Genomic DNA, 19,840 nt, shown 5'->3' with positions numbered 1-19,840 from the left:
CAGACATCAGCACAAAGGACAAGAAGTTAGAGACAACAATACATCACGCAAAGCAGCCATAACTGTCAGTAAGAGTGTCCATGATTGAGTCTTTGAATGAAGAGATTGAGATAAAACTGTCCAGTTTGAGTGTATGTTGCAGCTTGTTCCAGTCGCTAGCTGCAGCGAACTGAAAAGACGAGCGACCCAGGGATGTGTGTGCTTTGGGGACCTTTAACAGAATGTGACTGGCAAAACGGGAGTTGTATGTGGAGGATGAGGGCTACAGTAGATATCTCAGATAGGGGGGAGTGAGGCCTAAGAGGGTTTTATAAATAAGCATCAACCAGTGAGTCTTGCAACAGGTATACAGAGATGACCAGTTTACAGAAGAGTGCAGTGATGTGTCCTATAAGGAGCATTAGTGGCAAATCTGATGGCCGAATGGTAAAGAACATCTATCCGCTCGAGAGCACCCTTACCTGCCGATCTATAAATTACATCTCCATAATCTAGCATAGGTAGATGGTCATCTGAATCAGAGTTAGTTTGGCAGCTGGGGTGAAAGAGGAGTGATTACGATAGACGAAACCAAGTCTAGATTTAACTTTTGCCTGCAGCTTTGACATGTGCCGAGGGAAGGATAGTGTACCGTCTAGCCATACTCCCAAGTACTTGTATGAGGTGACTACCTCAAGCTCTAAACCCTCAGAGGTAGTAATCACACCTGCTGGGAGAGGGGCATTCTTCTTACCAAACCACATGACCTTTGTTTTGAAGGTGTTCAGAACAACGTTAAGGGCAGAGAAAGCTTGTTGGACACTAAGAAAGCTTTGTTGGAGTGTTTAACACAAAATCCGGGGAGGGGCCAGTTAAGAATAAGACTGTACCATCTGCATATAAATGGATGAGAGAGCTTCCTACTGCCTGAGCAATGTTGTTGATGTAAATTGAGAAGAGCGTGGGGCCTAGGATCAAGCCTTGGGGTACACCCTTGGTGACAGGCAGTGGCTGAGACAGCAGATGTTCTGACTTTATACACTGCACTCTTTGAGAGAGGTAGTTAGCAAACCAGGCCAAAGACACCTCAGAGACCACAATACTCCTTAGCCGGCCCACAAGAATGGAATGGTCTACCGTATCAAAAGCTTTGGTCAAGTCAATAAAAATAGCAGCACAACATTGCTTGGAATCAAGGGCAATGGTGACATCATTGAGGACCTTTAAGCAGGGCTCTACAGTGTGAGTATTTCACTCGCATTTGCCCCTAAAAATAGATATGTGCGAACCGGAAAAAATATTTACAAGCACAGTGTGCGCTTAAAGATTACAACCTACCGTAATCTATTTTACCCCCGCTGCTAATTGTTTAAAAACTACAAGTCCCACAAGTGGCATGAGCCAACCACAGATTTTCTGTGATGAAGAAGTTCAGTCAGAGAGAGAAAGGTGAACACTGGAAAATAGTATCGGTATAGGGTATTAACGTGTTAACGTGCATACATTGCTAAAAATGAATCCCATTCAATTTTATTTTAAGTGAAAAAGAGACGAGGAGAAAGAGGAATCCGGTGAGGGTGATTCGCAAGGTTCAACTAATTTCCTCTTCACAAGGTTTACCTGAGGCGGCTAACGTTGACATGGCGGCTAACGTTAGGGATGCTGAGAACAACGTTAGCGAAGCTACCGTGACCCCCGCTGTCACTTCAACGTCCACTGTAGCCGGTGGAGGGAGAACATATAGATTCAATGCGAATTGGCTCAAAATGTTCCCACGGCTAGAGTTCTAAAACAACGTCATGTTCTGCAAATATTGTAGAGGGCAGAAACAGGCGGGCAAACTCGTCCTTCGTGGCATGTAACCCGCATCTGAAAAGAGACCGTAGCGAAACATAACATCTCGCGGCGGCATATCCAGTGCAGAGATCTGTACCTGTTGAGACAGGAGAAACCATCAGGCACAGTGGCAGCAGCCTTTTCTTGTCTATATTGAATACATCATTTAAACTTTCACAGTGTAGGTTGGAAAAAGCATATGAACACCTAGGCTAATGACTTTTCCAAAAGCTAATTGGAGTGAGGAGTCCGCTAACCTGGAGTACAGTCATTGAGATGAGATTGGAGATGTTGGTTTTAGCTGCCTTGCCCTATACAAAATACTCATAAAATTTGAGTTTGCTATTTACAAGAAGCATTGCCTGATGTGAACCATGCCTCGAACAAAATAGATCTCAGAAGACCTCAGGTGAAGAATTGTTGACTTGCATAAAGCTGGAAAGGGTTACAAAAGTATCTCTAGAATCCTGTATGTTCATCAGTTCACGGTAAGGCAAATTGTCTATAAATGGAGAAAGTTCAGAACTGTTGCTACTCCCTAGGAGTGACCATCCTGCAAAGACGACTGCAAGAGCACAGCGCAGAATGCTCAATGAGGTTAAGAAGAATCCTAGAGTGTCAGCTAAAGATTTACAGAAATATCTGGAACATGCTAACATCTCTGTTGACGAGTCTACGATACGTAAAACACTAAACAAGAATGGTGTTCATGGGAGGACACTACGGAAGAAGCCACTGCTGTCCAAAACAAACATTGCTGCACGTCTGAAGTTTGCAAAAGTGCACCTGGCAAAATATTCTGTGGAAAGATGAAACTACAGTTGAGATGTTTGGAAGGAACACACAACACTATGTGTGGAGAAAAAAAGGCACAGCACACCAACATCAAAACCTCATCCCAACTGTAAAGTATGGTGGTTTGGGGCTGTTTTGCTGCCTCAGGGCCTGGACAGCTTGCTATCATGGATGGAAAAATGAATTCCCAAGTTTATCAAGACATTTTGCAGGAGAATGTTAGGCTATCTGTCCTCCAATTGAAGCTCAACAGAAGTTGGATGATGCAACAGGACTGAAACAGTTTTGTGAAGAGGAATGGTCCAAAATTCCTCCTGAGCATAGAGAAAATGTTTGGTTGAGGTTATTGCTGCCAAAGGAGGGTCAACCAGTTATTAAATCCAAGGGTTCACATACTTTTTCCACCCTGCACTGTGAATGTTTACACGGTGTGTTCAATAAAGACATGAAAACATATAATTGTTTGTGTGTTATTAGTTTAAGCAGACTGTGTTTGTCTATTGTTGTGACCTAGATGAAGTTCAGATGACATTTTGTGGCCAATTTATGCAGAAATCCAGGTATTTCCAAAGGGTTCACATACTTTTTCTTGCCACTGTATATGCATCACTTGGGCTATACTCAGGCTTGTCTCAGGATGGTAAGTTGGTGGTTGAAGATATCCCTCTAGTGGTTTGGGGGCTGTGCTTTGGCAAAGTGGGTGGGAAATTTACTCCTGAGGTGCTGCCCTGTTGCACCCTCGACAACCACTGTGATTATTATTATTTGACCCTGCTGGTCATCTATGAACATTTGAACATCTTGGCCATGTTCTGTTATAATCTCCACCCTGCACAGCCAGAAGAGGACTGGCTACCCCTCATAGCCTGGTTCCTCTCTAAGTTTCTTCCTAGGTTCCAGCCTTTCTAGGGAGTTTTTCCTAGCCACCGCGCTTCTACACCTGCATTGCTTGCTGTTTGGGGTTTTAGGCTGGGTTTCTGTACAGCACTTTGATATATCAGCTGATGTAAGAAGGGCTATATAAATACATTTGATTTGAAAACCGGTCTGAGATGAGAAAGCCAGTCTCTGCAAAACAACTATTATAATCAAGCATAATTGCAGCCAGTACCGTCAAGAGTTTGGAGGAAGGAAAAGTAACTCTTGAACAAGTGGACCAACTGGAATCTGTGAAGCAATACATAAGGGGTACAGGAAGTGTTGCTGCCATCTGGATTCTTCCATCCAAAAAAGTAATGAGCATTTATGAGGCAAAGACGCAAGATTTGCTAACACCTGGTATTGCACTGGTGCTGCTCGAGGCTCAGGCTGCAACAGGGTTTTTCATCGATCCAATCAAGAACAAATAACTCTGTTGATGAGGCCGCAAGAGAACGGCTAATTGGAGTTGAAATACATGAAAAACTACTTTCAGCTGAACAAACAGTCACTGGATATGTAGATACATACACAAACGCCACAATATCTTTATTTGGAGCTATAAACAAATATCTGATCGAGGAAGGCCATGGGATGCATCTGCTAGAAGCACAAATTGTAACGGGGGAATAACTGAGCCAGTCAACAGCCACGGGATACCTGTTCATGTTGCCAAGAAAAAAGGCTACCTTGAAGAAGAAACAAATGGAATAATGTGCAATCCAAACGATGGCAAGAAATGATTATTTGACCCCAATACCAAGGAAAAAACAACATACCTTCAGCTAAAAGAGAGGTGTGAAAAGGATTCTCAGACAGGACTGTTACTTCTCCCACTACATGGATAAGTTGGAGGTGAGTTTCACACAGATTAACAAACAGAGAAGGCGTTCAAAGACAAAACTGTGGTCATCAATGCAGGTCAATTTGAAGGCAAACAAGTGTCACTGTGGGATATGTTACTCTCTGAAAATATTTCTAAACTAAAGAGAGAGCAGCTCTTGAAGCAATACAAGATCATTGACAATGGATGAGATAATATAGTCACCCTAATACAAGAGAGGATACTTTGATGAGGAAATTAACCAGATCCTCGATGACCCTGACACCTACCTGCTGCTTGTGGAGAGGTGTGTGTGTGAGACCCATATACTGGTCTTAGCTTATTGTCCCTGAAAAAATGATCTTCTTATAATGATTTGTGCAGAAAACCTAGTTGTAATTTAAGCTGTGGATATAATTCAAAACTATTTTCATATAATTTTGAATCTATTACATTATATTTTACTAAATATAATTCATTTCGGTGTTGTTAGGACCAAATTAATCTGAAATTAATATAATAAAAAAATGTTGAACTGAATTTCATAATTGTAAAATAATCCACAGGTATACTGTATCTGAGATACTGTGTACATGCATTAAATACTGACGCTAATGTTAGCAAAAAGGTTAAAAACTGTTATGCTTATTGATATCAATATACCACACACAAGGTTGTTTTGTTTAGCTCTGTACCCTTAAACAGGAATAATGACGGAGTAAAAATAAGAGTGGGGTGTGCATAAAATCGGACCCGATTCCAGCAGATTTGTCCTCGTCTGTCAGACTGATGTCTTTTCACTTGGAAGCAAAGACAAGCCATCCACCTACAGTATATACCGGTATATTCATTTCAACAGACTGTCCCTCCCTCTTGTGGATAACTCGGCACTACTAGAAATAGGAGAAACCCCTGTAATACATTCTCATGCACAATTAAATACACTCTGGGTTTTTGTTAGATTAGCCCAAGTTTATAATCACCAATCTAGTTGAGTCAGCTCTAAAGTTCACAAATAAGTACACAAGGTTAATTTCCTTAATAGTAATATGGAATTTGAGACATATTTAGCAAGGTAAATGAAACCACATTTTATTCAACATATTTACACAACAGTTTAGAGCATTCCAGTCATGTTAAGAGAGTCAAGAATAAAATCATAATGCCAACATACAGATAAAACACATGACAAAAATGACAAATTGTGGATTGAGTGGTCATGGTAAAACATTTAAAACAATTATTCAATAGTATCCATGTTTTAAAGCTAAGCTAAGCTATTGGGGGGATTCATATTCACTTTTATGATTGGTTTGAAGACAATGTCCTTTTGCAGGCATTCTTAGAACAAATAACTGGACCAATAGATTACTCTAATTTGTCCAGCAGCTGGTGGATTTCTTCTTGGCCACGATACAGTTTCTTCAGACCTCTTGGAAGGTAACGGCAGGAAGACAAGTTTAAGTAATTGAGTGCTGTAGACTGGCCTATAACTAACCTGCAAAACAAAGAAAATACATTTCATCTCCAGTTCAAGCCAATCTAGGCAAATCACATTGCATGCTGATATAGCATATGCTGCAGTGATGTAGTGGTGAGGGAAAAAAGTGGGTAAACACTGATCATGGTTCGCGGTGAGTAAAGTATCACTCCCTATAACACTCCCTATTTCAATACATTTTCCCACAAAATGTGGGTGAACACTCACGCAAAATAAAAAAAGGTGCACACAGCGTTGACGTGCGCTTAACCTCTGATGGGCTGTCCCTGTGACCTTTTTCTAGGTAGAGAAATTCAAATACTTTTATTTCACAAATACTTGCATCTGTTCTGATAACAATCCTAATAAAAGGTATTGTGCAAACAATAGATACAAGAGTAATGTATTGGCTATTGCATTTCATAGTGAGTTTTATGTTGAAAAGAAGACCAATGTGTTGCCTACCGGAGGGCAGGTGTTGTGACCTTGGTCCCGCTAAGATTGAGCGAACGTAAGGGGTTTTCTCCGGTTCTCTGAGCTAGATGGCCCATGGCAATCTCCATGTCTTCTTCAGAGAAGAGCTGGTTGGCAAGGTCGAGCTCCTGCAAGGTGCCACTCCATTTCTGGGTCAGCAGGTGAATTCCCTTCTTGGACAACGATACTGTGACATTGCTGCTGAAGTACAGTCCCCAGTACAGACACTCAAGCTCTAAGAAAAGACACAGCAGAGAGTATAGTAGCATATAACATAATAAATGTAATCATGAACCTATGTAATCATTGATATTTGAAGCATACGAGTTTACAACATTGACATGAACCAATGTAATTATTGATAACTAACCAAGAGGGTAGCAACAGACTTGGCCAAATTCTGTATTTGATTGATTGCACAAACAAAGGCCATCCATAGCATCAACAATTGATGGGTTTGTCTGGATATACTGTACCTTCACATGGTAGAGAAGAGAGCCCGGCTGCTGTGATCCGGGAACAACCTCTCAGGTCCAGCACACGCAGTTTAGGGGAGTCGTAGACAATCTTCGTCAAGTCTTGGTCAGTCATAAAGGAAACAGCTGTGGTGGCCATACACAGCTCCTCCAGTAAAGGGAAGCCAGATGTGGAACCCGACCAATTACGAGTCATTTTAGGCATCGGAATGACATTCAGCATCCGGAAAGTCTGAGCCACAAGAGAAAATAAATCAAAAAGGTCTACAATGTGTTTGTCCCTTTACACAACAAATAAAAAGCCATTCAATAAGATAAACCCCCCTCTTCGATCTCTGACTTTGCTGATAGCTAATTTATTGAGGAAAAGTATATTTACTATGCCTGTGATATATGGTTGTCCCATTTTAAGATTAATCCACTAAATTGCTCTGGATAAGAGCATCTGCTAAATGACTAAATAAAAATATGTAATCATAATAAGTAATCATAATAAGCAACTGCGTAAAGAATAAATACCTGCAGTTTAGGACAGCCATTTTGCAAAGCTTGGATGCAAATTGGAAGCTGGCAATATCCACTGTCCAGTTTTGTGTTGATTTCCAGCAATTTCAACTCAGGGCAGCATCCTCTCTAGTAAAATGACATACAGTATGGGACATATATTTCAAATATTAATTGAGGGCAGCGATAATTTAAATCCATTGCTTTCAGAAAGTATTCACACCCCTTGACTTTTTCCACCTTTTGTGTAACAAAGTGGGATTAAAATGGATTGAATTGTCTTTCTTTTGTCAACGCTCAAAATACTCTGTCGAAGTGGAAGAAAAATTATAACATTGGTAAAAACATTGACGAGAAAAGAAAAGAAAAAACTAATATCTTAATTACAAAACTATTCATCCCCCTGAGTGTAATACATGGTAGAATCACCTTTGGCAGTAACTATAGCTGTGAGTCTTTCTGGTTAAGTCTCTAAGAGCTTTGCACAGTTGATTGTTGATCATTTTCAAGGCTTGCCATAGATTTAAGCTGATTTAACTCAAAACTGTAACTAGGCCACTCAGGAAAATTCTATGTCATCTTGGTAAGCAACTTGTGTACACCGTGTCAAAAATATTAAGAACACCTTCCTAATATTTCCTCAAAGTATCCTCTCTGGTACTTCACTTTTATTTTTTTACATTACAGCCTTATTCTAAAATTGATTAAATTGTTCCCTCAATCTACACACAATAACAAGGCAAAAACTGGTTGCGACATTTTTGCAAATGTATTAAAAATAAAACTGAAAATATCACATTTACACAGGAATTCAGACCCTTTAAAATCAGTACTTTGTTGAAGCAACTTTGGCAGCGATCACAGCCTTGAGTCTTCTTGGGTATGAAGCTACAAGCTTGGCACACCTGTATTTGAGGAGTTTCTCACGTTCTTCTATACAGAGCCTCTCGAGCTTAGTCAGGTTGGACGGGGAGCGACGCTGCACAGCTATTATCAGAGATGTTCGATCGGGTTCAAGTCCAGGCTCTGGTTGAGCCACTCAAGGACATTCGGAGACTTGTCCCGAAGCCACTCCTGCATTGTCTCGGCTGTGTGTTTAGGGTTGTTGTCCTGATGCTGCCACCACCACGCTTCACCGTATCGATGGTATTGGTCAGGTGATGAGCGGTGTAAGTTTTCCTCCAGACATGGCGCTTGGCATTCAGGCTAAATATTTCAATCTTGGTTTCATCAGACCAGAGAATCCTGTTTCTCATGGTCAGAGTCCTTTAGGTGCCTTTTGGAAAACTTCAAGTGGGCTGTCATGTGCCTTTTAAGGAGTGGCTGGCTTCTGTCTGGCCACTACCATAAAGGCCTGATTGGTGGAGTGCTGCAGAGATGGTTGTCCCATCTCCACAGAGGAACTCTGGAGCTCTGTCAGAGTGGCCCTTCTCCCCTGATTGCTCAGTTTGGTCAGATGGCCAGCTCTAGGAAGAGTCTTGGTGGTTCCAAACTTCTTCCATTTAAGAATGATTGAGGCCACTGTGTTCTTGTGGACAGTCAATGCTGCAGAAATTTTCTGGTACCCTTCCCCAGATCTGTGCCTCAACTCAATCCTGTCTTGGAGCTCTATGGACAATTCCTTCAACCTCATGGCTTGGTTTTGCTCTGACATGCAGTGGGACCTTACATAGACAGGTGTGTGCCTGTCCAAATCATGTTCAATCAATTGAATTTACCACAAGTGGACCCTAATCAAGTTGTAAAATCATCAAGGTTGATCAGTGGAAAAAGAATGCACCTGAGGTCTATTTCAAGTCTCATAGCAAAGGGTCTGAATACTTATGTAAATAAGGCATGTTTATTTTTTTAAATAAATTTGCAAACATTATTATGCAAACATTATGGGGTATTGTGTGTAGATTGCTTAGGATTGTTAATTTATTTAATCCAATTTAGAATACGGCTGTAACGACAAAATGTGGAAAAAGTTAAGTGTCTGAATCCTTTCCCGAATGCAAGGGACATCAATAAGGGATCATAGCTGTCACCTGGTCTGTGAATGTCATGGAAAGAGCAGGTGTTCATAATGTTTTGTACACTCAGTGTATATTTGGCCTTGTGTTTTAGGTTACCGTCCTATTGAAAGGTGAATTTGTATCCCAGTGTCTGTTGGAAAGCAGACTGAACCAGGGTTCTCTCTGAATACAAAACACAAGATAACATACGCACTATCCACACACACGTACACATTGATTTTGTGTTGTAGATATATGGTAGTAGAGTAGGGGCTTTTGAGCACACACTTAATGTTGTGAATGTATTGTAATGTATAACTGCCTTGATTTTGCTGGTCCCCAGGAAGAGTAGTTGAGTTAAGAAGGACGCCTGTATCTTTGTAGTGACTGGCTGCATTGATACACCATTCAAAGTGTAATAAATAGGGTTGCACATTTTAGGGAATATTCAGAGGTGGTAACTTTCCATGGGAATATATGGGAATTAACAAAAATATTCAAATTAATATTAATACCATTTAAAAATGTAGATGTTTTTTTGCATTGGATATATTTACCATATGATAAGGTAAAAGGTTTATGTTTCTGTCTCCATATGATAAGTAGACAATTGCAAATGATTAAATCCTTCCAAAAGAAAAAAAAACTATTTAGTTACGAATTGAACTTTAATTAAATGAGTTGACTACACATGGGACGATTTCATTGCACAACAAAAGGGAATATTGAATGATCCCCAATGATCCATTGCATCTCCCAAAAACACTTTCAACATACATCTGTAAAATAATAGTCTAGAAACTAAAGCTTTGCTTGTCTACCTCTCAGGCTCTTGAACATCAGACTGAGGCCTCATCTTCACTTTCCAACCTTGTTGACGATGGCTCATTGTCAGGCTCAAAAAGACTCAAATTTGCCCGGATGGCCACCAATTTTTCAACCCTTGTATTGGTCAGCCTGTTGCGTGCTTTGGTGTGTGTGTTCCCAAACAAGGACCAGTTGCGCTCTGAGGCGGCTGATGTTGGGATTTGGAGAATGATGGATGCAACAGGGGAAAGAGCCTCAGATCCACAAAGTCCCTTCCACCAGGTGGCTGATGAGATATGTTGACACGACTGCCATATTGCATCTCCATCCCAAAGCCCTTGCTTGGAAGTGTACTTCGCCAGACTGCCAAGAGACAGCATACTTGGGGCGAGACAGCATACTTGGGGTCCAACATGTACGCTGCGGTGTGTATGGGCTTCAGGCAGAAGTCTTCATGCTTTTTGATGTATTTCAGAACTGCAGTTTCCTCTGCTTGGAGCAACAGTGAAGTGGGCAGGGCAGTATGAATTTCTTCTTACATCTGCAAGCAGAGGCTGAACATCAGACAGGATGGTATTGTCTCCCTCAATCAGTGCAATGGCTACTGCTATTGGTTTCAGGAGTTTCAGGCTGCTTACCACTGTTAGTGCGCAAGGAGACAAGGATATCCCTACCGGCCAAACCCTCCCTAAACCGGACGACCATTGGCCAATTGTGCGTCGCCCCACGGACCTCCCGGTCACGGCCGGCTGCGGCAGAGCCTGGGCGCGAACCCAGAGACTCTGGTGGCACAGCTAGCACTGCGATGCAGTGCCCTAGACCACTGCGCCACCCGGTAGGCACGCATCTTTTTTTAACCCATCTCCCAATAGGTGCCCATCTTTGCGTGGCATGGGAAAACTTTCCTGGTCTTTGTGGTTGAAATTCACTGCTCGACTGAGGGACCTTACAGGTAGTCGTTAAAAAAAATAATGTTAAACCCTATTAGTGCGCAAAGAGTGAGTCCATGCAACTTATCATGTGACTTGTTTTACACCTTTTGCCTCCTGACCTTATTGTCTTGCCATAAGAAATGGGATGAATGCTTAAACATTAATGGTGATTCTTGAAGCACTATCTCTGAAACCATTAACACTTGTAGCCAATGCATTTATCAAGTGTGCAAGTTCTCTGCTTTGCACTCAGTTTGTAATTTTATAACACACTTTTTGCAAAACTGTAAACACAACTCACTGCTTTACACTCAGTTTGCAATTTAATGACACACTTCTAGCAAAATTGTAAACATTGGTCTCTACAGTGCTACACTATTTTGCCAATTGCCTTTCCACATTGACACATGTGAAAACACTTTTAGATAATGAGCTCACTTACAAATCAGAGCTTGAACACTATAAACAGGCCACAGTTAAACATTTGGTTGGACAACAATGGAGACCAATATTGAACAGAGAGTAAGAGGGGTGAGAACTAGAGGAGGAGGTGAAGAAGTAAGAGGAGGAAGAGGTGAAGTAGGATGGGGGAGAAGGAGAGGACGGGGAAGAAGGGGAGTCATGAACACAATAACTGATGAAATCAGAGCGACTGTGGTTGACCATGTTGTCAACCATGGGATGGATGAGCATGAGGGAGGCTGGGCAACGGGTTCAACCAAATCTGAGCCGCTACTGTTGAAGGTATCATCCGGATATTTCAAAATGAGAACCGTAAGTTCTGTAGTCTTACTGGTACAGTAATATGTACTGTACTTTCATAATGAGAAGGATCTATCACTAAAACCATTCAAATGTTTTTACACAACTGCAAGAAAACCAGTATCTGGTGGAAGAGGTCGACTGTTCACCCCAGAGCAGGAGACCCACATTGTAAATAACTGCATCAGACTCAGAAGTGCAGGACCACATAATGGCAGATAACACCATATTCCTAAACGTCAACAGAGTTAGTCTCTCTGCACTGTCTCGTCTACTGAAACGCAATAGAATTAGGATGAAGCAGCTGTACAGAGTCCCTTTTGAAATAAACTCAGACCGTGTAAAACAACTGATATGAATATGTGCCGGTAAGCTGTACTATCCTATCATTGGTACTGGATCTAGAAGTGTATGGTACTACATCATGTTGACTGATCCCTGTCTTTTCCTACTGTACTACATCATGTTGACTGATCCCTGTCTTTTCCTACTGTACTACATCACGTTGACTGATCCCTGTCTTTTCCTACTGTACTACATCATGTTGACTGATCCCTGTCTTTTCCTACATCATGTTGACTGACCCCTGTCTTTTCCTACTGTGCTACATCATGTTGACTGATCCCTGTCTTTTCCTACATGTTGACTGATCGGTCTTTTCCTACTGATCCCAGAGATTCATGGAGCTAGAACCAGATGCAGTGCATCATGACCTAATATATGTAGATGAGGCAGGTTTCAACCTTGCAAAAACAAGGGGCAGTGGCAGAAATATCATTGGACACCGTGCCATCATCAACGTCCCGGGACAACGTGGTGGCAACATAATGTGTGCGGCTATTAGTCAAAACGGTCTCCTTCACAATCATGCAATCCTAGGCCCATACAACACTGCACACATTATCACATTTCTGGACACCCTCCACAACAGACTAATCCCTAGTGACCAGGGGCCAGAGCAGCCCAGGTACGTTATCATCTGGGACAATGTTAGTTTCCACCGGGCTGCTGTGGTCCGCAATTGGTTCACAGGTCACCCACTTTTCATCGCACTCAATCTCCCCCCATACTCTCCGTTCTGGAATCCTATTGAAGAATTATTCTCTGCATGGCGTTGGAAGGTGTATGATCGCCAGCCCCACCAACGCATACCTCATCTACAGGCAATGGAGGAGGCGTCGATCAGGGGTCATGCCAGGCCTAGATACGGCACTCCAGGCCATACTTTCCACGCTGACTAGCTCAAGACATCGCATGTGACGTGGATGAAGTCTTATGGCCAAACCCACGAGATGTAGACGCTTTTTTCTGTTCTTTTTTTCCCTAGCAGAAATGCTTGTTTTCTCCTACTGCGCTTTTGTTGTTTGAGGAGTGTTAGAACATTGAGAGAACTAAAAACCTTTTCCACTTATTTGTATTGATAAGACACTACGTTCGGAATACACAACCATACTGTACACATTTGGATACCTGTGTGTATGTGTGTTTACTACATGCATGACAAAACTTTATTGCAAACATGATTGCCCTGAACACAGAAAAAGAAAAAGCCACAAGTGTTTTTCGTGTATACTATCAGTGCGTAGTTGGTGCTTCGTGTGCTTATTCAAATGATGGTTTGTGTGAACTGTATTGACGCAAAAACAATTTATTTTAAAAGAGTGAAGAGTTTTGCAAGAATTGTTTGCTTTTGCAAGAGATGTATAATGTTTTGCTGGTTTGGTGTAAGGTTTTGTGGTTAGTGTGTCGAGTTTTGCAAAATCAGCCTATAGTTTCAAAAATAAGAAATCATTAAAAAAAAAAAACTGTCATTTGTCAAAATGTCTAAAAACATAATTCCACTGACATTATGGAGTATAATAGGCCAGTGACACAAAATCTCAATGTAATCCATTTTAAAAGCAGGCTTTAACACAACATGTGGAAAAAGTCAAGGGGTATAAATACTTTCTGAAGTCTCTGTATTATACGCAAGTTGTCAAATACTGTAAGAATTAAAATAGCACTTACGGAGATAGCAGTGAGAAGTCGGTCATTCCTGGGCCCATGGGTGAACAGAATCTGTCTAAGTTGACTGCCATAGGATTCCAAGAAGGTGACAAGCCCTTCAACCTGTATCTACAGCAACAAGAGAGAGTATAGGATTTTAGGCATTTAATATTGCATAAAGAAGTTCTACCTACTTTAATGATGGTACGTCTAATGAAAAGTGATACAATCAATAGTCAGAAGTGTATATCATAAGCTCACTCCACTGTCATGTACAGTAACTTCATAAAGTATACATACACCTTGACTTATTCCACATTTTGTGTTACAGCCTGAATTCAAAATGGATTAAATAAAAAATCCTCACTCATCACCTCATAATTACAAAGTGAAAACATGTTTAGAAAGGTCTGCAAATTTATTGAAAATGAAATACAGAAATCAAATTTACATAAATATTCACACCACTGAGTCAATAATGTTAGAATCACATTTGGCACTGACTACAGCTGTGAGCCTTTCTGGGTAAGTCTCTAAGAGCTTTGCACACCTGGATTGTACAATATTTGCACATCATTTTTTTTAAATTCTTCAAGCTCTGTCAAGATGTGGCTAGACAGCCATTTTGAAGTTTTGATTTTAAAGCCGATTTAAGTCAAAACTGTAACTAGGCCACTCAGGAACATTCAATGTCGTCTAGATAAGCAACTCCATTGTACAGTGCATTCGGGAAAGTATTCAGACACCTTGACTTCTTTCACATTTTGTTATGTTACAGCTTTAGTCTAAAAAATGTTATCCTCATCAATCTACACACAATACGAAATAATTAAAACTATTTAATACATTTTAGAATGAGGCTGTAACGTAACAAATGTGGAAAAAGTTAAGGGGTCTGAATACTTTCCGAATGCACTGTATATTTGGCTTTGTGTTTTAAATTATTGTCCTGCTGAAAGGTCAATTTGTCTCCCGGTGTCTGTTGGAAAGCAGACTGAACCAGGTACACTACCGTTCAAAAGTTTGGGGTCACTTAGAAATGTCCTTGTTTTTGAAAGAAAAGCAAATTTTTTGGTGCATTAAAATAATATCAAATTGATCAGAAATACAGTGTAGAAATTGTTAATGTTGTAAATGACTATTGTAGCTAAAGGGTTTTCTAATGATCAATTAGCCTTTTAAAATGATTGACTTGGATTAGCAAACACAACATGCCATTGGAACACAGGAGTGAGTGATGGTTGCTGATAATGGGTCTCGGGAAGCCTATGTAGACATTCCATTAAAAATCAGCAGTTTCCAGCTACAATAGTCATTAATAATGTCTACACCGTATTTCTGATCAATTTGATGTATATTTAAAATGACAATTTTTTTTAGCTTTTCTTTCAAAAACAAGGACATTTCTAAGTAACCCCGGTTCTAAAATGTATTAAATAGTTTTAATTATTTTGTATTGTGTGTAGATTGATGAGGATTTAGTAGCCACTAGATGTGATTGTAATAAACAGAGTGGTTTCTGTTTTCTTCCTACAAATGCGGCTCTATCCTTTGAACAGTTTAAGATATTGTTTTATGACCCCATCACTGAAAGATAGGACTCTCAGGAAAATGCATGCGTGATGTTTCCCTCTACAATGCCCACAAGCCGCGCAGGACTCATTAGAACGGACAATACCAGGAACTAAATCAGAATGGGGGGGGATGATGTCCATCAATGCTGGACTTTTCTACACACAAGATCATACAAAATTGCCTGATGATCTTCTGAACATTCCAATACCTTGCGATTCTGATTTAAGTCACTTCAAACCACACTTCCTTCATATGTAAATACTTGAAAAAGTACTGTCAGAATGATTTGTAATAGACTGTCATACCCCACTTGAAGAAAAACAATCTCTGAAGGAAGTATTTTATTATTATTATTTATTTTTTTTACATGGTGGGGTTGCAAATTATTTTTTTTTTTAATCAAAATGGACCAAAAAAAAGTTTGGGAACCCCTGCTGTAAAACAACAAAATGTGGAAAAAGTCAAGGTGTGTGAATACTTTCAGAAGGCACAGTATCTGGCCTACTATGTGTGCTATAGTGTGAGTGAACCATCATTATGTCCACTGACATGCTTTTTGACCTACCTCAGAGTACTGGACGTTAATGCTATCCAGTGACCGGCAGCTGCCACTGAGGCTCTGAAAGGCCTTCTCAGTCACGCCTGTACAGTATGACAGCTTGAGTGAGCGGAGATGGGGGCAGGACTGGGACACAACCTGTTAGGTAAAATGTGGGATGTTAATCAATAAAGAAAACCTGAAACAATCAGACTTAAACAGGAAATAACTTATGCTAATGTTATACTGACTTTCATGGTGTGAAGTTATTATCAAACACTTAACAGTGATAGCTTCCTTTCCATGTCAAACAATTTCTTACATTTAGTCTACATGAGTAAAGTGCATGGATTCAATAAAAATGTAGAACAGGTATGAGGCAACACAAACATTAGCCTCATTGAGGCATTACATGGCAAAACAGTAACATTACAGTTGTATTGTGTAGATTAGAACTTACCTCCACAACATGGTCAACATTATTTTTCCAGTGATTAAGAGAAAAGTCTCTTACTTGGGAGAATCTTCAAAACAAAATAAGAGAAATGTACCATTATTACTTATTTATAGAGGCATAGTTAAGTCAGTTAGTGTTCTTTTTTCAATTACAAAATTGTTGTTAGAGCTTTGAATACATTTACTCTATGGGTCAGTCTGTTTCATGGACACAAATTATGCTCGGACTGAGTGCTTCTTAGTCCATGACTTGGCTTAATCAGTGTCCGTGAAACCCCAGAACTAGCCTATACAATCCACATTTTACTTAGCAGGCATACATACAGAGTTCCCCAAACTGTCTGAAACTATGTTATTCTGTTTGAAATTTTACCAAATAGTACTGACCTGTTCTGTGCAAGCCAGCTAACAGTGTTCCTGATCTTCAGTTCTGTTTTAGGTAATTGAGTTTTACCAGGTTCCAACCAGCAGTAACCCACAGACACACGGCGCCACAGAGCAGGACTGGCTGCAGCAGCATTCCATAGGTGGCACACCTTAGCCACCCTAAAACAGTGTGCAGAATGTTTACATATCATTTAGCTCGGATAGTTTCCATGTTCATTGCAGCTTGTATTGAGCTTGATTGCTTATTTCATCTAAGTGTCATGTCTAGAATCTCCCATTTAAGAGAGATGAGACAAAGGCACGAATGAATTGCAACATGAGAAGGGCAGGCTACATGAAACATGGCATTACCTGCACAGGAATGGTACTGCACCATCTTGGTGAACTACCATCTTGAAAATATTAACTAACACTTCCACTGGGAGGCTCTGACCCCAGCTGTCAAAGCCCTCCTCTTGGTGGTGTTGCAGTGTGGGCTCCAGTCCACCTTTCTTGATCAGTGGCTTCTTTGTGGCTTTACCCTTTGGAAGAACCATATTCTTCTTCTTTGCTGGAGTGACTTTGGCTTTACCTTTAAGGATTTTCTTTTTCTTTCTTCCTTTCGCGTTCGGCCGCCATATGTTATCATACTGATTTGTATTCGATATGATCAGAAGCATATCCTCTCCTTGTTCAACAGTGTAGCCAAGCCTTGGGGGGCGGCTGACTTTGGCCTTCTTTTTCTTCTTGGGCTTAGCATTTCTGAGCACATCAGACGTCCTCTTTCGTGTTGATGCTGCTGATGAGCTTGAGGGAGCATTGTCAGCGTCTGCAATTCCCACAGATAGTCCTGCAGGTGTACCATCTTCCATCTCGTCCTCAATCTTCACTTTGTCTACACAAACACTTCACGTTTCCTAACTTCACTTATCTTCACAAAAATCTGTAAGTGTAAACAAACAAAAGATATGTAACAGCAATATTTAAAATAAATATCACATTAAAAGTATTATTGTCTATTTAGCTAGCTAAAAGCAATGCCAATAATTGCAGGGTTAGATAGAACCGACAGCAGAAACGATTAGCTAGCTACAGTAGCTACCGGTAACGTTAACTGGCTAACGTTAGCTAGCTGAACATAACCGCACTAGTAAGCTACAAATTTATATAACCAATATTTAGTGGACATACCTGCATGTATCTTCCTTTAAATGAGCTACATCATAAATGTTTACTTAAATTAATCAACAACAAAAAAGGCACGTCGTGGAGTAGCTAGCTAGGCTACTTGTAAACAATAAAGGAGAAGCTATACATACAGTACGCGCCTGCCTGGTGCCCAAATTTATTACGTTTGTCGCGCAGCGAGAGTCGAGTGAAGTCTACTGCTGCGTTCAAAACAACTGAGAACTTGGGAAATAACGAGCACAGACTGAAAATTATTTTGAATGGTCACCCAACTCGCTTCATTTGCTCCCATTGGAAACGACAGGCTTATAAAGATCTTTGCTAACAGATTCGGGCCAGTCAGTAGTCCTAATGAGCCCTTCACAGCTAGTTACACTGAACATAAATGCAACATGTAAAGTGTTGGTCACATGTTTCATGAGCTGAAATAAAATACCCCAGAAATGTTCAATATTCACAAAAAGATTATTTCTCACAAATGTTTACATCCCTGTTAGTGAGCATTTCTCCTTTGCCAAGATACTCCATCCACCTGACAGGTGTGGCATATCAAGAAGCTGATTAAACAGCATGATCATTACACAAGCACACCTTGTGCTGGGGACAAAAGGCCACTATAAAAATGTGCAATTTTGTCACACAACAAAATGCCAGATGTCTCAAGTTGAGGGAGCGTGCAATTGGCATGCTGACTGCAGGAATGTTCACCAGAACAGTTGCCAGATAATTGAATGTTCATTTCTCTATCCTACGCCGTCTCCAACATCGTTTTAGAGAATTTGGCAGTAGGTCCAACCGGCCTCACAATCGCAGACCACGTGTATGGCGTTGTGTCGGTGAGCGGTTTGCTGATGTCAATCTTGTGAACCCATGGTGGCGGTGGGTTATGGTATGGGCAAGCATAAGCTACAGACAACGAACACAAATACATTTTATCAATGGAAATTTGAATGCACACAGATACCGTGGCGAGATCCTGAGGGTCATTGTCATGCCATTCATCCGCCGCCATCACCTCCTGTTTCAGCATGATAATGCAGGGCCCCATGTCGCAAGGATCTGCACACAATTCCTGGAAGCTGAAAATGTCCCAGCCTGCATACTCAAACATGTTTGGGTTGCACTGGGTCAACGTATACAACAGCGTGTTCCAGTTCCCGCCAATATCCAGCAACTTCGCACAGCCATTGAAGAGGAGTGGGACAACATTCCACCGGCCACAATCAACAGCCTGATCAACTCTATGTGAAGGAGATGTGTTGAGCTGCATGAGGAAAATTGTGGTCACACCAGATACTGACTGATTTTCTGATCCACGCCCCTACCTTTTTTAACAGATCTGTATTCAGTCATGTGAAATCCATAGATTAGGGCCTAATGGATTTTTCAGTCAAATCTTTGAAATTGTTGCATGTTGCATTTATTTTTGTTCAATATAGTTTTAGCCTGGCAGACATGCGACCCACCCAACTGGTCTGGTAACGCCAGAAGTAACATAGTAAATGTAAATCTGGGATAATCATATTAGGATGATATGTTATATTTGGTATAGTTACATTATACAGAAGGTTACTTAACACTTTAACCTACTCCTAATATTAACCGTAACCTTAACCCATAGCCTAGCTAAGGTCAGCCAGCTAGCTAACATTAACCAAATTGGAATTTGTAAAATATCATATGTTTTGGAAATTTGTAACATATTTGTACATTCAGCAAATTCGGGAAACATATCATACAATTTGTAATTCGTAACATATCATATGAAATCATATCATCCACAAATTAACCTCTACGGCATCGCATTAATGTGGATGTCGATCAAACATTTCATATGATATGTTACGTATAACAATTCACATGATGATATGTTACGAATTTGCAAAACGTACAATATGTTTCGAATTCCAATTCGATGTGGCTAACATTAGATAGGTGGCTAGGT

General features: G+C 40.6%; 1 protein-coding gene across 1 annotated transcript; it reads right to left on the bottom strand.

The window, feature by feature from the left end:
* Positions 1 to 5,417: 5,417 nt before the first annotated feature.
* fbxl6 (F-box and leucine-rich repeat protein 6) lies at positions 5,418 to 18,047 on the bottom strand. Its single transcript, XM_038966336.1, has 10 exons — positions 17,899 to 18,047; positions 17,080 to 17,650; positions 16,729 to 16,887; positions 16,346 to 16,409; positions 15,913 to 16,044; positions 13,794 to 13,901; positions 7,301 to 7,414; positions 6,782 to 7,013; positions 6,297 to 6,540; positions 5,418 to 5,849 (listed from the first exon to the last, which is right to left on the bottom strand). Exons 2-10 carry the CDS (start codon positions 17,577 to 17,579, stop codon positions 5,720 to 5,722), a joined length of 1,683 nt encoding a protein of 560 aa, XP_038822264.1. The 5' UTR covers positions 17,580 to 17,650; positions 17,899 to 18,047; the 3' UTR covers positions 5,418 to 5,719.
* Between the last annotated feature and the right edge of the window lie 1,793 nt (positions 18,048 to 19,840).

This window comes from Salvelinus namaycush, chromosome 27 (assembly GCF_016432855.1).
Source record: "Salvelinus namaycush isolate Seneca chromosome 27, SaNama_1.0, whole genome shotgun sequence".
Classification (NCBI taxonomy): domain Eukaryota; kingdom Metazoa; phylum Chordata; class Actinopteri; order Salmoniformes; family Salmonidae; genus Salvelinus; species Salvelinus namaycush.
Note: the sequence above shows the minus strand (reverse complement) of the source record. Positions and strands in the feature narration are given on the sequence as shown.